This window comes from Aspergillus pseudodeflectus (assembly GCF_044049435.1).
Source record: "Aspergillus pseudodeflectus strain CBS 756.74 chromosome Unknown BJX68scaffold_9, whole genome shotgun sequence".
Lineage (NCBI taxonomy): Eukaryota > Fungi > Ascomycota > Eurotiomycetes > Eurotiales > Aspergillaceae > Aspergillus > Aspergillus pseudodeflectus.
In genome coordinates this window covers 537,472-555,441 of record NW_027263785.1, presented here as the reverse complement: position 1 = coordinate 555,441, position 17,970 = coordinate 537,472, and the positions used below count along the sequence as shown (strand labels likewise).

Sequence of the window (17,970 nt, the reverse complement as noted above, 5' to 3'; positions counted from 1 at the left end):
AAAGTGGAATATCTGCAACAGAGTTGTTGATTCCAGTGACTTGATTTGAATAACTGCGAGTAGCCCTGCTCTTTATATACATGTTCATCCTTACCGCATGGTTCGTAATTCACCACTCCTGGCCAACGTCAATGATCACCACGTCTCCAACTCACAAGAAGAATGTGAAACAACCCCCTCCAGTGGCAAGGCATCACCACGTATGTTTCCTTGATCCATGAGATCACGATCAGCAATGTTTCATTTCCGAGCTGTATACTCGCAGTGGCCCCTGGCAAGTGGGGAAGCGCGCCCGTCCGAAATACGCCCGTCGACGAAGCCCGCCAGCCACGGCGATCTCTACCGAAAGCCACAACGTGGGGTAGCCTGCACGGGTATGCCGGTCCGCATAGAAGCCGATGAATGGCGTGAGAGATTAGAGGTAATCATCCATGGCCTGCCACTTCGATGTAGAGAGCTACTGCCACTGTTTCTGGTCCCCATTATCAACGGGACCGTGAGTGCAGTTGTAGATCTATACCTAGGTCTGCGCACCATGGAGTGTACATGCATTCATTGATTAAATGCGCCCGGTGGAGTAATCAAGGTAGAAAAGATGGAAAGTATTACAAGAATACTATTCAATACTGCAAGTACAAGTCACTACCATGGCCCTGCTCGGAGAACGGCTTAAACCCGTGTGAGGAGCTCCCGCCCTCTGCCGTCTCCGCCGCCAGCGCATCCGGCTCCGAGATCCCAGCGTCCTCCGGCGGATCCGCAACCATTTCAATCGACAGGAACCCGGCGTCCGCCTGCGGCTGTGGCTCTGGCTGTGACTGCGAGTGCGGCTGGACCTTTTTCGACGAGGCAAAGAGCTGCGGTGGCGGCGGCGGCAGGTGACTCGCCTGTAGAATATCCTGCGACTTTTCCAGCAGCGTCGAGAAGAGATACGACTGGCTGCCACGGGTGCGCGACAGGACATCGAGGATGCTTTTCAGCAGGTCTTTGGTCTCGGAGGTGGAGAGGGTCTTTGTGGGTCGTTTGGTGAGGAGGGTCGGTGCGAGTTGCGTGATGCTCTCGCCGATGTCGTAGAGCTTTTGTTCCTGTGCAGGGAGATGGAATTAGCTCGGATGCCTGTTTGGGTTTCACTGCATGAGATCTGTAGAGGATAACAACGTACCATTCCGATGCCGTGGGCATCAACGGACGGCATGGAGACAGAGGAGAGGCACGCCAGCGCGCATCTCCCAGCCATCAGGGGGATATGGATTGGTAACAGAGTGCTCGAGTCTCGACCTCGATATGGATATAGCTTCATGTGGTAGTTCCAGAGGCAGACCAGCAGCCACTGCTGGCTGATGATATAGTCCACCTGGTGTGTTTCCGAGACCTCAGCCAGAAGCGCGGGAGGGTTGGAGATGGACTGGTACATGGCATTGAGAGCAGAAGACTCTTGCAGCCCATTCAGGGATTCCATGTTGTTCCAGCTGTAAAAGTCCGGGACCATCTGCTCGAACAGGGAAATGAGGCTCACGAAGCCGTACAGGAGCACTGGGGTTTCGGAGTTTAGCACGGAGGGCTTGCGGATGCTGGGTCGTAGCATGACCGGCCGCCCGGTCTGCAGGGCGTATGCACTGTTGCAGAGGATTAGTGAATTTGCTGTAGGTGGCGTAAAAAGGGGTAACTCACCGTTCTGTGATGAACACCAGCCAAAATACCCGCCGACGGGCCTCTGCATCTGCCAGTGACAAGCCAGCGTATATTGCTTCCTTGTCCAAGTTTAGTATCTGCAAATATGAAATCGTCTGGCTCAGGTAATGCCAGGCGTAGCTGGGTTTATTCAAGTTGCCGTAAGCGCAGAAGAGGAAGAACATAGTGAGGACGGTGTCCATATGTGGTTCATCCAACGGGTCATATTCGCAGAGTGCACGGAGTGCCTCGAGGATCAGGTCGTGTCCGGATATCAGATTGTCATCTGATGGCTTGGGCTCCCCGATATCGAGGTTGAGCTGCAGGTGAGTCGCTGCTGACAATGCAACTAGATGGGCGTATCGTCGTGGATGCAGGGCATCGGGGTCGGCACAGTCGGCCATGGCTTGGGCGTCAACCACCGGCATAATGGGGTAGAGATGATGCAAGAATAGCCCGACGTGCGCGCCGAGGACCGTAGAGGAGATGCGCCGAGTGGTGGTAGTGGGCGACGAGGGGGACAGACCAAGCTGAGTCTGATGATCTGCAGATGAACCCGAGGTGTGGGAAACGGTTAATGAGGGCGTCGGAGAGGATGATGTTGTGCTCTCCATATCATAGCTGGACGGGAGAGTCGGCATGCTCGTAAAGGCCTGTTGCTGCGCATAGCTGCCCGTCGAGCTGGTTGTACCAGCTGGAAGGACGTTGAGGATTCGTAACGAGTTCAGCACATGGGCATTGTGGCCTTTGGGGCCTTTTCTGCGCGGGATGCTGGTGTACGAGCATACGAGGGAGACGTCCTGGCACTTTTGACATGGTCGTTCCCTGGTGCAGCGGACCTTGCGTCGGCGACAGTTGTCGCAGGCCATGGACGACGGTCGCTTTTGCTTGGGAGTGGGGATGGGGACAGGTGATTCTGAACTGTCCATCTTGTATACATGCAGAGCAGAAGTTGGGGGGATGGTCGGTGCGTCAAGCGTAGAGTGCGCCGTGCGACAGAAGGAAGGAGAGCACCCGGTCTGGGGGAGATGTGGGGAGATGAAGTTTGGAGTCGTGCGCCTGTGAGAGAGGCACCTTCGCCAAGAAAGTCTACGTCTGGATCGGTCCAATCGGGCCTACGTCGGACAGACTGCGGGTCTTATTTCTGTTCTCCATCTCGGTAAGATTCTCGGCCTGGCCAGCCGGTCGACTGACACATGCCAGTCTCTAACTCTCGGTCTCGACCAAATACACAATTGCCTCCATCGGCCGCAGCACAACCGACCCCAGCGGTTCCAGCGCGGTGCCAGCTCGTTCAGGGTAGTTGGACAGCACCACTCGCCCCGGACTGGAAATAGCCTTTGGAGGCACCGTCCAGCTGACCTCATCTGGGCGAAAATTAAGGACGATCAGCGCCCTCAGTCGGCAAGAAGAGCCTGACGAGGGGGCCCGCACAAACGCAAACACCTCGCGATTATCAGGGTCCACAAGTGCAAAGGAGCCATACACCAGCGTGTCCAGGTACTCTTTGCGTAAAGCAAGCATTCTCGACCAATACCAGTACACGCTCCCCGGGTCCCTGGCCTGCGCCGCGGCGTTGAGCGTAGTGTAGTTGCTCTGCACCGGGATCCAGGGGGTGCCCACGGAGAAGCCCGCGTTGGGGGAGTCGTCCCACTGCATGGGGGTACGTGAATTATCGCGCGACTTGAGGCGATACTCGGCCAGCGCTGCCTCGTGCAGGTTGGGGTTGTCCGGGTGGCGAGCGGTCAATCTAGGAAGGTAGTCTCCGTCAGCCATCACGCCTCACTCCACCATTGTCAATAATCAATTGGGGCGACCTACTCCTTCCAGTGGTTCAGCGTCTCAATGTCGCGGTAATTATCGAGCGGCCAATCCTGCGGCACATTCGGCATCCCCAGCTCCTGCCCCTGATACACAAAGAGGGTGCCACTCTGGCATCCCAGCAGCGTTGCCAACAGCTTTGCCGACAGTTCGCGATACTCCGGATGGTCCGAGGCGAATCGCGACACGGAGCGACCCTGGTCGTGATTCTCAAGATAGATCGCGTTCCAGCCATGATTGTCGTGCATGAAATTCTGCCATTTGCAGACAATCGACTTGAGCTGCTGCAGCTCCCATTTCCGGTTTCCAAATTTGTCTGTTGCGCCGTGATCCATGTTGACGCTAGCGGCGACGTCAGCCTCACTCTACGTGGACATTTTTGGAATATGGACGACCGAAAGGGGGCTTACATCTCAAAATGAAAGGCCATATTGATCTCCTGCCTGTCATGGCCCACGGCCTTGAGAATCTCCGCGGGGTCCTCGACGTCCAGCATCTCGCCTACAGAAAACGCATTATATTCTTGCAGGATCTTGCCAATCTCCTGTAGATGCTCGTGCAGCCGTGGACCGCACGCATAGTAACGTTTGCCCGACTGCCATGGCGAGTTGGGGTCTGCGATTGGGGCATCCGGGAAGTCCTGGTCCTTGCTGATAAAGTTAATCACATCCATACGAAACCCATCTGCGCCGCGGTCCAGCCAGTATCGCATAATCTCATGCACTGCGGCTGGGACCTGCGGGTTCTCCCAATTCAGGTCTGGCTGCTCGCTGGCGAACAGGTGCAGGTAGTATTCGCCCGTGGGCTCATCGTATGTCCAGGCACTGCCTACCCGCGCGAATTAGCATTTGGACTGTGGAAAAATCCCAGGTTGTGGGCGACACACCTCCAAAATAGGATTTCCAGTTATTGGGCGGGTGTCGCTCTCCGTCTCGGAAGACGGGCTTTTTCCATATGTACCAGTCCCGGTAGGCGTTGCTCGCCGACAATCGCGATTCTTGAAACCAGGGGTGCTAGATCCAATCTCGTCAACGGCGGGGCATCTTTACTTAAGCAACGGACAGAACAAACCTGGTCAGAGGTGTGGTTAACAACAAGATCCAAGACAAGCTTCATCTCCCGGTCGTGGACAGCCGCAGCCAGCTCGTCGACGTCCGTAACCGTCCCATACTGTGGATGGATTCCGTAGTAGTCCGAAATATCATAGCCCATGTCAACCTGCGGTGAGGAGAAAACGGGGTTGAGCCAGACAATGTCCGACCCTAGGCGCTTGATGTGGTCTAGCTTTGAGATTATGCCTTGGATATCGCCGATCCCGTCGCCGTTGGAGTCGCAAAACGACGCGGGGTACACCTGGTAGACGGAGCTCTCCTTCCACCATCTCTTGAGGTCGAGTTGAGGCTGCGAGTCGGTGACTGTGGTGGTTTCCAAGGAAGGCATTGTGAATGGTGCGCGATGTGCGATCTGTGAGGTGATGGGTTGCCAGTGGGCTGAGAGGGAAGTGGAGGATACGATTTCAAACAGGCTTCTGCTGCGGTTTATATCTACCGATCCTCCATGACAGCTGTTCTCTCGTCTCTGTTTTGTAGATGGCCATTTGCCCCGTAGTTTTACCGATAAATTCCCCGACTATCGTCGGCCGCTGGAGGACGTGTAGGACAAATGTCGGAGTCTCAGGTCCGTTCCATAATTGGAAAGCACGCGGTGATCTGGTCCAATGCCCCTGCGACTTGACGACTGGATGCATGATCCAAGGGTGGGGCGGGTTGACGCCGTTGAAACCTGCGACGTGGCGTCGATGCTCGGAGCTTCTGCGGCGGTTTAGTGGAGATGCTACTCAGAGTCGGGTCCAGGCTGCTCCATGACCTTTTCGCGTGGGGAAGGAATGACCACCGGCAGGCAGCTTCATTGGTTATGCTCTTCGTTACACTGCACATGATGAACAAAAGTCCCGATTTTTACTCTATTGATACATGGAGTATCCTGCAGCATCATGCAAATAGTCCCGCCAAGTATGGAGTGCATTGACCTTAACAATTAGATACAGGACTATCCTGGCTGTTTACACTGTGTCCCTCTGGCCTCTGCCTCCTCCGCCGATACAGCGCCTCCCTGCACTCCCCCGGCCTAACAAATGCATCCGATCCCGCCACAAGGAATCCCGACGACCTGCATCCCACTCCCACTCCCGCCTTCTCGCGCCGATTCGTCTCAGTCGCACGACTAGGAAGACTTCTCCTCCACCCGCTCAGCCGAGTCCTCGTGGAAGATATTCACCTTGGTTGAAGCAAACTTGCGCGCAGACACCTTTTGCTCGAAGAGCGCGTCCATCTCCGCGTAGGTACGTCCACGGGGTTCAGGGACACGGAAGTACGCCCACACGCAGCAGAGCAAGGCAAGGCCACCCCAGAAAAAGCCAGCCTTGCCGCGCCAGTTCCACGCGTCGACGTTCAGCATGTACGGGATAATGACACCGTTCACGATGCTGAAGCAGTTGTAGAGGTTGCGGGCAAGAACGACGGTTTTGATGCGCAGACGCGTGGTCGGGATCTCGGATACCAGCGAGTAGCAGACGGGTCCGACGGAGATGTCGTAGAAGAAGGTGTAGACGAGTAGCATGGATCCAGTGGCCCACGAGGTCGCAGAGCTTTCGTGGGCGATGGATATAAAGCCAACAATAAGGAGCAGGGTGCACAGGAGAGCGAGGCCGTACACGTACAGGGTTCGCCGGCCAAAGTAACTCATAAGGACCCAGGATAGAACAGTTCCCACGAAACCAATGGCGTATTGGGCGAGGGACATGTTAAAGGACTGCGAAACGGCGAGACCTGCGCGTTGATAGAAGACGGTGGAGTAGGCCATGAGACCGGAACCACAGAGATTCTGGGCCGCCCAGATCAGGCAGGAGACCTCCGTGCGGCGGAGATCGTGACCGCGGAAGCAATCCCAGTAGGAGGTGCCGGTTGTGATTTCCTTTTCCATCTCGTTGGTGTGGACCATCATGGCGACTGTCTCGTGTGCATCGAAATCCGCGTCTCCACGCGAGGTCAGACGGAGCAGGGCGTTGACGGCGTCCTCGGTGCGACCCTTGCGAACAAGCCACCAGGGGCTTTCCGGTGCAAGGACAACTCCAATAAAGATGGGGACTGGCCAGACCCATTGCAGTGCGAATGGGATGCGGTATGCCCACTGATCAGTCCTTTCAGAGAGGCCCTTTAGGATTCCGGAAGCAATGAGTTGGCCAATAACCCAACAGAGATTCACATAAGTCGTCAAATACGCACGAAGCGCAACCGGGCAGACCTCAGACGCATACGTGACGCTCAGTGTTTGGTAAACTCCAAGCGGGATTCCCATGAGGATCTCTCCAACAAGAAGAGTCTGCACGTTCGGTGCAAAGAAGAGAATAAAGATAAACGCAGTTGTAGCAATCAGCGATCCCATCATAGTCCGGCGATACCCAAACTTCTCCGAGATGATCCCATTCAGGAAGAGTCCGAGGATCTGTCCACAGTTCATGGCGTTGGAGAGACCTGCCTGCCAGGCAGCGGTCAAGCCGTAGTTGCCGTCCGACAGGAGTTTTCCGTATTTTCTGTTGAACGCCGGATAGCCGTAAAAGGAGCCCATCAGGACGACGTCGTATCCCTCCATGATGATCGCAGCCGAGATGAGAATCGACCACCCGACGGCTTTGGGGTAGAGCTTCAGGCCCTGCAACAGGCTCATCTTGTGCTCCTTTTCGGTGGCGAGGCGGGCATCTTGGATGACCCGGTCCATGTCGGGGGGCATCTTGACGTCGCGCTCGACATGCTGGGCGCTGGACTTGATTTCCATCTTGTGGAAAGACGCGGGTGCGTTGGAAGATCAATAGAAACTGACTGGTAACGGGCCAGAGAGTAGAACGAGAAAACAATCAGAGACGGGGTGAGCAGAGGACACAATTCCCCTGGTATCCAGAGTTATATATAAGAATCCGACAATCAGGTCTTCAGTCTTTGTCCTTGGTTTGGCCCGGAGCTATCTCAAAAACGGAGAGACGATGGCTGCAAGTGAAAGTATGAGGCAAAAACGGGCCTTCTTCGGTGTGTGAGAGTGAGATGCCCTGCTCATTTTCCATGCGGCAGGATCAGACGACTGGACGGACAGAGTGAGCGATGTCTTAGGCGAGGCCATTCACGTCGCCCGAGGATATGGAATGCTTGGCATGGGGAGACCATCAGCCTGGTTTGTTCAGAATGCGGAAATGAGACCCTCGCTTGTGGCGCTGCTGATTGGCTGGATTGGTGACAGTGTGTCGGGTCTTCTGCGGACCTTTTGCGGGTCCTGCACAATGTCAGTGATTCGCTCACCTTGTCACAGCCTAACCAGACGAGGGAGGTTGGGTCCGAGCTGGAGTAATAGACTTTGCCGATCCCAAGATGCTCCAATCATCGTCTATTCTTTAAACGAAACAGCACCGGCGACCGCCGAGACCCCTGCAGCGTGACCGTCCACGGGCAGCGGGCGAGGCAAAGCTGGGGACCCCAGATCCAAAAGTTTGCTCCCGACCAAGCCTCAATCACTGAAATGAAGCCCAGGATTGACTGGAAATCAGCCCCGCGTGAAGCTTTCCACAAATATCGCTCTGCACTCCATTGACCAGTTGTCCTGCCCGTTGATCTCACCAGCTCTGCTTCGGAGGATGCAAGCGTCGGGGGTCTCCAGCTTTCCGCCCCACGACGAGCAGCAGCAAGTTCCGCGTCTCCCCAACATTCGGACAGACTAACCGACGTTACTAGCATGTTGATCCTCATCGGGCCCTTTGCGGCGAAATACGGTGCTCGGGTTCATCGCCATCGCTACCAGATCGATCAATCACCCGGTACCTGATGAACAAACCTGGAATCTACGCCTCTTGTGTAGATAGTCTGGAATGTTCCAATACGAAGTCAAATTCTACCCAGCCGGTCACTTCTACCTGTGTAGCCAAACACAGCCAATGGGCAACTTTAACTGGACCCGACGCGCAGACACCGTCTTGCCGATTGCATCACCCTCCCTTACCTTCCACCATGCATTATCACCTGCTAACGCTCTCCCCCAAGAAAACAATCTCCATCTCACCCTGCCCACACACCCTCATGGAACTCCGCACCTCCACAGCAAGGCACCCCCATAGCGCCAACCTGGTCACCGACCTCTGCCGCGAGCAGGGCATCAAAGTCCGGCCGGCCAGCCAGGCTGCCCCTGCACCTGCACCCGCACCGTTCTCGGGCGCGGCCGAGAAGCCACAGTCCCACCCAACTCACGAAAAGAGCCCGTCACGTAGACTAATATCCGGTGCCCCGGTCCCAGTCCCGTTCTGGGGCCCCAGTCAATGGCCCGGTCATTCCTCTGCTCCTTCTCCTCCTCCTTGTCGGCTAAGCCGATACTAGAGCCCAACCACCCCTCAGCCCACCCCAGTATCCCATCTCGCGAGCCACCCAGGCAAGCGTAGCTCGCTGCGCAGCAATCATCCCCCTCGCGCGCCCGCGGACGACCCGCGAGACGAAAAGTAGACGGTGGGTAAAGCTCACCCCACCAGCAACCATAAGGACAGTTCCAAACAAGTAAGGGCAATTAATGTCAATTAATATTGCCGCAGCAGGGGTCCTCGACAAGGATATACACGGTCAGGATGCCGCATGTGCTCCGGGTGGCGAGTCACGGGAGGGTCTGCGTGAATCCCGAGCGAGAGCGGACGAGGAGGTAGCTCGTTGAGGTTTGGTTTTGGTTCTGGTTCTCGTTGCTTGGGCTTGGTCTTGGCCTTGGCCTTTGTTTTCATCGATCCCTTTTCCCGCCTCTATGTCTGTCTCCGCGTCGGCCTAGCACACAGAGAATTGCAATGGCAGAGATATACAGGTGTAAATATGCTGGCCTGGTTTGACCGCCCATGGGCGAGGCACGTATAGTGCGATGCGGAGGACGTTGTCTAGGCAAGTCCCAATAATGGCGGTTGTGAGCGGTCGGCCGCAGTTCCGGTAGAGGATGTTTCCGAAGAAGCGGAATCAAAAGATTATTCCTCCCGGCGAGGAGGACCAGTGGAATGAAATTGACCATCGCCATTGTCCCTGTGCGGTTTCGGATGACTTTTCCCGTTGCGTCACTGCCGTAGGGTACGGGGACTGTACACAAAGTGAAATTCATGGCGAGGAGTCCGAGGGAAAGGAAAAGGGGAATCCTACTGGACGACCTACCGACTATGGTGGCTGCTCCTCTATGGTGGTCCGATGAGGGAAGAGGGTTGCATGCAAGATGTGTTTTCGCACCGCCGCGAGCCCGCTGTGCGGGCGCCGAAGGTACTGTTGGTGTTGATTGCTGATGCTTGCGATGTGCCGCTGCGAGGACGATACCCGGGATGAGGTGGTCCAGACAAGGATGAGTGCTGCTAAACACTCCAAGCTGAACACCGTACCCTGCCAGCTCGGCGTCCACCGGCTTGTAATAGAGATCGTGTCCATGAGTGGCCTAGTCATGATGTGCCATTGTAATTGACGATTCATTCGCGTTGCAAAAAAAAGAGGTGTACTACAGCAAATATGATACTGCATGGCTTGATATATATATAGTTAAGGGTGTTAGGACGCTCCCCTTGTCTTGTGCTCTCTTAGCTTCAGCCGCCTGTAAAGAAACCGGAATCCCGCAAGGATAATCCTATTTACTGGACACACCTCAGGGAGCTGGCTACCTACTACTTCCTTGTGTCCTGTGGGATACACTGTCCTACAACTGGCAGTCGGTCTTACTCCGGACATCTTATTGACTAATCTCCAGAGCAATAACGTAACTTTGTTTCCATCAATATCTCTCCCAAACATCTACCCCCCGGACATTACTGCCCGGCAGATCATTATACCCCGAGCGCTCCAAGTTCCGCTGAAACACGCGAAACTTGGCTGCCGTGGCGCGCTTCTGGAACAGAATATCGATTTCCAGGAAGCTGAGCCCAAAGGTCTCGGGTAGACGAAAGTAGCACCATACAAGGCACACGGCGGTCGTCCCCACGAACAAGAAACATGATTTGCCCTTCCAGTTCCAGGCAGTCGGGTTCAGCATCCGCGGCGTGATCGTGTTGGTGATGATGCTGGTGATGTTGTATGCCACGCGGCCGACGACCACTGTTTTGACGCGTAGTCGAGTAGAGGGGATCTCTGCGACTAATGTGTAACATATCGGGCCCAGCGTCATTTGGTAGACAAAGGTCAGAATGACAATCAACGAGCCCAGCGCCCAGGACTGCGCCGGAGTCTGCGGCATCAGGCTGACGCAGCCGCCGATGATGAGGATAATCAGCGAGAGGGCAGCACCAGCGAGGTAAAGCCGGCGGCGGCCAACGAATGGCAGCAGGAACCAGGAGATGACATTCGCCGCGATGGCCAGACCGTACATTCCGACGGCGAGGTTGAACGCATCGCGGACGTGAAACCCGGCCTGCTCGTAAAAGTACGCGGCGTAAAAGGTCAGCGTCGAGCCACACAGCTGCTGCGTCACCGAGACTATGGTCGTGATCTCGGTGCGCCGCAGGTCCACGCCGCGGAAGCAATTGAGGTAGGAGATGTTGCCGTCGCCAGTAAGTGTCTTTTCGATTTTGTTGGTGTGGGTCATCATTGCGATGGTCTCGTCCACGCACACTGTGCCTGTGCGCGGTCTGGTGAGACGCAGGAGAGACTTTCGGGCCTCCTCTGGCTTATTCTGCCGTATTAGCCACCCTGAAGCACTGAGCGTCAGTAAATACTCGGGGTACGGGGTGTTAGGGGCACGTACATGGGCTCTCTGGGGCAAAGAGGACCCCGGTTACGAGAACAATGATAAACACCCATTGCAATGCAAAAGGGATGCGATACGCCCACACCGAGTCCGTATCGACCAGAGCACGAATCACAACAACGCCGCAGGTCTGTCCCAGGACCCAGCACAGGTTGATGTAGCTCAGAAAGTGGCCCCGGAGCACGACCGGCATCACCTCGGCTGCGTACGAGACGGACAGGGTCTGGAAAACCCCCCACGGAATCCCTGTGAAGAGTGTAAGACATATATAGACGGAGGTGGATGGGCTACCTTTGACATACCACAGAGTATTTGCGCTGCCAACAACGTTTCGATGTTGGGCGCGAACACTGCAAGAAAGACGACGGCGCCGAGTGCGACGAGCGCCGCGAGGAGGGTGCGGCGGTAGCCAAAGCTATCGGTCACAAATCCATTCCCAATCAGGCCCAGGATCACTCCAACCTGGGTCCCATTAATCAGGGCGGCCTGCCAGACTGGCGAGATCTGATATGAGGGCTCCTGGCCCTCCGCCTGCTGTGACTCGGGCACTGGGGCCGGCTCCCCATAGGATTCTTGGAAGACGGGAAAGGTAAAGAAACTAGTCAGAAGACTCATGTCATATCCGTCCATGATGATAGTCGAGGAAATAAGGATTGACCACAAAACCGCTTTGGGATACAGGCGAAACCCTTGGCCAAGGGTCATTTTCTGCTCAGCGCGCATTGCCGCTCGGGCGCTCTCGGTCAGAGTCCCGATGCCAGGGACTGTCGTTGACAAGGGATGAAATACATCGCCCTCGGCACGAAATGGCCCGTTGAATGACAGGCTTTGAAGGTCATAGTGTGCACACGAGGCGGCATCAGTGCTGGGGGTTTGCGACACGATGGTCGCGAGTTCAGGGGGTGGCCCTGTCTTGCTGCATTGATCAGACATTTTCTTGCCCAGCGGCAATCCGATCTAGCTAACCCTAAGCATGAGATGATATCTAATAATTTTATAGTCACTCCTTTTTCAGTGCGTTCGAGGGGTGGGAAACTTGGTCGCGTCCGGATGAGGAAAGGCAGTGCGAGCTGGATGAGTCCCGACCCCATTGCCTAACTGTGGGGAACTGGTCTAAGCGCGATCTGTGGGGGGCGAGCGAGATGATCACGCTGAGCATGCTTGATCAGGAATTAGTCTCATTCAAGGCCTGCTTAGAGTTGCAGTTGCCCCGTAGAAGGCCCGGACTGGCTGGCTTGGCTGTGCTGGGCCCAACTGGGGTGCTGCTATAATAACAGAAACCGAAATCAACGGCCGGGGTTCTTTTCGATCGGGGCAGGGTTGAGCGCAATGGCCTTTCCGTTCTTCCCAGAGAGCCATCCGGCTATGAGCGTCGCAAACTATGCTTACATGCGACGGCTGTATCAGAGCCAGCACCACCACCAGGAGCACCAGCAATCTGATTCTCGACCCCAGAGCTCGTCCTCCACCTCGGACCGGTCCAGCCTGGAATCATCGGGTCCACCGCGACTGACCAGACGCCGACTAGCACGCATCTTCGTCCCAGCCAAACTCCGGCGGACGAAGTCGAACGAGGGGCCAGTCGCCGAGCGAGCACCAGACGCGGGCGGAAATGACAATAGCCTTCTTTCTCGTTGCACGAGCGACGATCGTCACAAAACCCCCACGTCCGACTATCCTCTTTCATCTCCCATCACACACGAATTCGACCCGGCAAGCCGAATATTCCAATCCTGTGCTCAGCTCCTGACGAACCCTTTTTCGCGCGGGTTCGAGCTGAACCCTCTCCTCCTCAACGTGGCCCATCCGCTACTCTCTGGCAGTCACCGAACGAGCCATCGTTGTCGGGTCCTCGACCTCGGTGGCAACGCAGACAGTAAGTCGTCCACAACCCAGCCTCGTTGTTTCCTGGCAGGCTCTAATGACCCAGGTGCCTATTCCCACACAATCGCCAGTCTTCCAGGAGCTGCCGTCAGCCAGTTTACCCAAACTCAACTCGAGTCGCGTGTCTCGCCTTCATCATTGCCCTTTGCAGCAAATAGCTTCGACGTGGTCTCCGCAAGGACCTTGTACAAATACTCGTCGCATTTTCATCGTCTTCCACTTAATCACCCCCAGAGTCCCGTACCTACCCTCAAGGCCTGCGTTCGCGAAATCCACCGCGTCCTCGCCCATGGGGGTAGCCTCGAATATATTGTCTTTGACCGTCGCCTGGTCAACGTGGGCCCGGTGACAAAAGAATTGGAGGTCTTTCTATACGAGGACGAGCAATCACCGTGCACTGGCATCTGCATGGAGGGGCAGCAGAACAGCCCGCAGTCCAGCTCAAACTCGACAAGCCAAGGATCCTCCACCATCTCCTCTTTGGAAAGTCCCAGGGGGAGCACGAGACACTACTTCGCCACGGGCACCCAGTTCCTTCAACTTCTGGCCAGCGAAGGGTTCACGATAGAGAAAAACACTAACCTCATGTTTCCCCTTGATATCCTTTCCACCGTTTTTACGCAGGATGGGCAACGCCTTAGATCTGGTCCGGGGAGCTCGCACCAGGCTGAAAACCCAGATGTAACCCCGTTGCTTGCTGCGCTTATGCGGACGGTCTATGACGAGTGTAGAGAGTATCAGACGGCGTGGAGGTGTATTATAGGGTCTGCACGCAAGATGTAGGCGTCTAGTGGAGTTGTCGTATTATTGCCCGGTGTTTCTTTTATATGATATGATATACGTGGAATTTAATGTTGTTTCACCTAGTTTCTCGCGGTATGTGGATCTGTTGATCTGAAATCCGCGGTCTACTCCATGCATGACCTTGTTCAAACTGGTCGTTCCAACAGCCTTTTGGTCGCTCTACGCGCGTACTTCATTAGTAGCCTTCCACTGCCTCATGCTAAGGATTGTAACCTTGTCTAACTGGGTACACCCAAATTGCCTGCTGCACTCGGGCCTCTTGCTCTTGGTATCGCATTCCCTGGTCAGAGAGTCAATAACGCCCAGCAGAGCCATGACCCTCGTTTGAAACGTACTGTTTTCCGATCGACCTGGTCAATCTTGGTACTGACCAGTGTGTTGCTGCCGAAGGGTCCTGAGTGAAATGAGACAACGGCCGTTCTTCGGAATCCAAGAAAGCTACGAGCGAGATGGTCCGCCGGATTAGAAGGAAACCGTCCTTGTTTAGCGTCAGGAGACCGTGCACACCAGACCATCTTCAGGCTGTGCAGAATCGTAAGTGTGGGGTAGGGTTGTTGGTTTTTGGGGGATGGCGGGTGTTGGGAGCTCGTTGCAGATTTTTCCATATCGGTCAATAGTGGGTCTTGAATTCCCGGAGGCAACGTCTGGTGAGGTAATTCGGACTCGTGGATATGGCCGTATCTGGCAACGGCAGTGGTATCCATCCGTTATGGATGCCAGTGGAAGCCCCGCACAATTCACTCCTTGGTAAGGTGAAGTCCGGGACTGATCTCCGCAAATCAACCCGCCCCCTTCATTTCCGGTGTGGGGAAAGCCACCCTAGCATTGACTTGAAAACTGAAACAACCCAAGATTCTGCTGCCCAGTGCCCGCAAAAGCCCCGAAATGAATTCTTCACACATCTGCACCGTGCCTGGTGATCCGGGCGTTTGCGGCTCTCCTGCCGCCGGACTGTCGATCCTACGTTGGTCGCTTGATGCAAATCGTTGGAATGAGCACTTGAAGCACTTGCTGTATGGCATGATCGTGGGTTCATCTTCAATGCAACCCACACGTAGATTTATATGCGCCAGTGTCCGACCGCGTCGTTGACAAGAATGGTGCTGGTAATCCAGGAATAGTCTCGTGCCCCGCATTCTCCCACCCCGGAGGTAAGGGGCAATCGACCGAGCGCTCGAAGAGACTCCGTCGAAATCGCGCTTGCAAGTTGTGGCGCTCTCTGGCGTCGGGGCATCGGGGGAATCTGATATTACACTTGGCTTGGCCTCGCGATAGCCCTCTAGCCCAACCGGAAAGAGTCCACCGTGGGCGCTCGAGTTGGAGGTATAAAAACGCCCTGTTGCCCTCACAGATATCGGTTGCAGAACAGACAACTTCGACTCAGCAACTTGCACCTCGAACAATCCTGCCGGACCGCATCCGAACAACGATGAAGGCGATATCCATGCTTGCGCCTTGGGCAGCGACTCTGCTCATGGCTGCCAGCGCAAGCTGCCTCCCTTCCCCTACGGGCAGCAACGCGACAACCTGCGACGCTGACCTCTGCACCTGGTGGCACAACAGCGGCGAGATCAACACCCAGACCCGCGTCCAACCGGGCAATGTCCGCCAGTCCCGTCGCTATCTCGTCCAGGTTCGCCCTGCTGGCAGCCAGGAGGACTTTCGCGCGTCCTTTGTTTACGAGTCGATTCCGCGCAACGGCAATGGCCGGATCTATTCTCCCTGGGACTACCCCAACCCGGACACCCTGGGCGCCAATGTCGACGATGGAATCAGCATCGAGCCCGAGGTCGGAATCAACATGGCCTGGTCCCAGTTTGAATACGCCAAGGATGTCGATGTCAAGATCCTCCGCAGGGACGGCCAGAGCTTGGGCTCTGCTACCAATGTCAAGATCCGTCCCACCTCCATCGGCTACTCTGTAACCTCCTCCAGCGATGGGGGAATCATCATTCGCGTGCCAAAGGATGACCGCGGTCGACGGTTCTCTGTCGAGTTCAATGATGACCTCTACACGTATCGCTCCGACGGACAGAACTATGTCCACTCTGGCGGCGATGTCGTGTCCGTGGAGCCCAAGAATGGCCTCGTCATCTTTGCCAGCGCATTCCTCCCTTCCGACAAGATCCCCCCCATGAACTCGGACAACACAAAGACCATGACTCCTGGCCCCATCAACGCCGGTGACTGGGGCGACAAACCCATCCTGTATTTCCCCCCAGGTGTCTACTGGATGAACTCGAACCCCCAGGGAGACAAGCCCAAATATGGAGAAAACCACCTGAAACTCCACCCCAACACCTACTGGGTTCACCTGGCGCCCGGGGCCTACGTCAAAGGCGCCGTCCAATACACCACATCACGCAGCGACTTCTACGCCACGGGCCACGGCGTCCTCTCTGGCGAGCACTATGTCTACCAGGCGAATCCCGCGTCATACTACCAGGCTGTCAAGAGCGACCAGACCAGTCTCCGGCTCTGGTACCATGAGAACATCGGCAGTCAGACCTGGCACTGCGTTGGCCCGACCATCAACTCCCCGCCCTTCAACACCATGGATTTCCACGGCAACAGCAACCAGGCCAGCGTTCGCATCTCGGATTACAAGCAAGTCGGGGCGTTCTTCTTCCAGACCGACGGCCCCCAGATGTACCCCAACAGCGTGGTCTCGGACGTCTTCTACCACGCCAACGACGACGGCATCAAAGCGTACTACTCGGACGTGACCGCATCGCGCCTGATCATCTGGAAGGTGCACAACGACCCGATCATCCAGATGGGCTGGGACTCGCGGCAGGTCAGCGGGGTGACAATCGACGGGCTCGACATCATCCACACCAGATACCGCCGCTCCGAAACCGTCGTGCCGTCCGCGATTATCGGCGCGTCCCCGTTCTACATGGACGGCAAGTCCCCCGACTACAGCAAGTCGATCAGCCTGACGGTCTCGAATGTCGTGTGCGAGGGGCCCTGCCCGGCGCTCTTCCGCATCCAGGCCCTCCAGCACTACAGGAACTTTGTTGTCAGGAATGCGTCCGGTTGCCTCCACATTACCCCCTCTACAGGTGGAAACCGAACTCGCTCAGCGTCCTGACACATGCCGGGCCGCCAGCAGTCAGTGGTTGGCTTTCCTGTGCCAATCACCAGTCCTTCGGCTTTTATGAAGGATCTCGGATCTCTTGCAGCGTTCTCTTCGGGATATGATGCTTAGCGCCGCTTTGACTCATCGATCGAAGAAACAGACGTGTCCTCTCATCGAACTGGGCGCTCGATTGGCCATGGTTATCTCTTCGGTGATCTATAGCGCACGAGGCTCGCGTCTTAGCTCCACCCCAGCAAGAGAAGGGAGCTAGAGGAGTTTTGTTTTCGTCAGTGGAAGGTTGGAGCCCATTGTCTTTACCGCCGGGGAGTCAAAAAATGCGGGTGGCACGTTGGTTAACCGGCTAAAGGACATTTTTTTTTTTTTGGTTTTCTTTCTAGTCCCTTGCGCAAAGAAAAAGAATTAGATTGAGGAGAATCAAAGTTGTTGATGTGGCCAAGCCAAGACTCTAGCCCTAAGTTGCCCTCCGGCTAGCCAGATCTCGCCAAATGAATCTTCCCACGGACGTTCAAATTTAGAGGATGTTCGATGAATGTCAATGAAAGCCATACTGGCCACTCATCTTGTCAAACGTTCAACGAACCAAGGGAATGACGGTAGGTTCTCCAAGGCCATATTTTCCAAAGCGTGTAGCAAGGCTCCGAGTCCCAGTGCCCCTTCTCACAAGTTTGATGTTCTCTTGGACTTCGCTTACCCATCTCTGTCGCGCTAAGGCTCTTATCATGGTGCAATTTCAGCTTAAGATTCTTAGGCGCCAGCGGTTCTTCAACATTCTACTCTATTCTAGAGCGCCGAGACCGCCTCACTCACCTCAGCGGAGGTCAGAGTACCTGGTGTGAAGTGTTTGCATCATGGCGTACTTATCTCTTTAATGTTGTAAATCAACCTTCTCCTTTATCTTGCAAGTT

At 55.6% G+C, this 17,970-nt stretch overlaps 6 protein-coding genes across 6 annotated transcripts; 2 read left to right on the top strand and 4 right to left on the bottom strand.

Moving 5' to 3' along the window:
- Positions 1-39: 39 nt before the first annotated feature.
- BJX68DRAFT_231110 (uncharacterized protein) lies at positions 40-2,686 on the bottom strand. Its single transcript, XM_071039301.1, has 3 exons — positions 1,669-2,686; positions 1,160-1,613; positions 40-1,082 (listed from the first exon to the last, which is right to left on the bottom strand). The coding sequence occupies exons 1-3, from the start codon at positions 2,595-2,597 to the stop codon at positions 621-623; spliced, it is 1,845 nt and encodes a 614-aa protein (XP_070902145.1). The 5' UTR covers positions 2,598-2,686; the 3' UTR covers positions 40-620.
- Positions 2,687-2,874: 188 nt separating this feature from the next.
- Positions 2,875-4,929, bottom strand: BJX68DRAFT_264086 (glycoside hydrolase family 13 protein; the record flags this gene model as incomplete). The annotated part of the gene is made up of 5 exons (XM_071044873.1): positions 2,875-3,418; positions 3,490-3,831; positions 3,900-4,317; positions 4,376-4,502; positions 4,561-4,929. 5 exons carry the CDS (start codon positions 4,927-4,929, stop codon positions 2,875-2,877), a joined length of 1,800 nt encoding a protein of 599 aa, XP_070902144.1.
- A 783-nt stretch (positions 4,930-5,712) lies between these two features.
- Positions 5,713-7,266, bottom strand: BJX68DRAFT_253627 (general substrate transporter; the record flags this gene model as incomplete). The annotated part of the gene is made up of 1 exon (XM_071042742.1): positions 5,713-7,266. One exon carries the CDS (start codon positions 7,264-7,266, stop codon positions 5,713-5,715), a length of 1,554 nt encoding a protein of 517 aa, XP_070902143.1.
- Positions 7,267-10,305: 3,039 nt separating this feature from the next.
- Positions 10,306-12,207, bottom strand: BJX68DRAFT_253626 (uncharacterized protein; the record flags this gene model as incomplete). Its single annotated transcript, XM_071042741.1, has 3 exons — positions 10,306-11,216; positions 11,272-11,520; positions 11,577-12,207. The coding sequence occupies 3 exons, from the start codon at positions 12,205-12,207 to the stop codon at positions 10,306-10,308; spliced, it is 1,791 nt and encodes a 596-aa protein (XP_070902142.1).
- A 396-nt stretch (positions 12,208-12,603) lies between these two features.
- Positions 12,604-13,941, top strand: BJX68DRAFT_264083 (uncharacterized protein; the record flags this gene model as incomplete). The annotated part of the gene is made up of 2 exons (XM_071044872.1): positions 12,604-13,150; positions 13,205-13,941. The coding sequence occupies 2 exons, from the start codon at positions 12,604-12,606 to the stop codon at positions 13,939-13,941; spliced, it is 1,284 nt and encodes a 427-aa protein (XP_070902141.1).
- Positions 13,942-15,391: 1,450 nt separating this feature from the next.
- On the top strand, positions 15,392-17,056 carry BJX68DRAFT_264082 (dextranase; the record flags this gene model as incomplete). Its single annotated transcript, XM_071044871.1, has 1 exon — positions 15,392-17,056. The coding sequence occupies one exon, from the start codon at positions 15,392-15,394 to the stop codon at positions 17,054-17,056; it is 1,665 nt and encodes a 554-aa protein (XP_070902140.1).
- Between the last annotated feature and the right edge of the window lie 914 nt (positions 17,057-17,970).

Excerpts from the sequence above, each read along its gene's own strand:
- BJX68DRAFT_231110 (XM_071039301.1), bottom strand. The coding sequence starts at position 2,597 with ATGGACAGTTCAGAATCACCTGTCCCCATCCCCACTCCCAAGCAAAAG. Across the intron at positions 1,614-1,668 it reads CTGGTGTTCATCACAGAACG|TGCATACGCCCTGCAGACCG; the intron begins GTGAGTTACCCC and ends CCTCTGCAACAG. Across the intron at positions 1,083-1,159 it reads ATGCCCACGGCATCGGAATG|GAACAAAAGCTCTACGACAT; the intron begins GTACGTTGTTAT and ends CTCCCTGCACAG.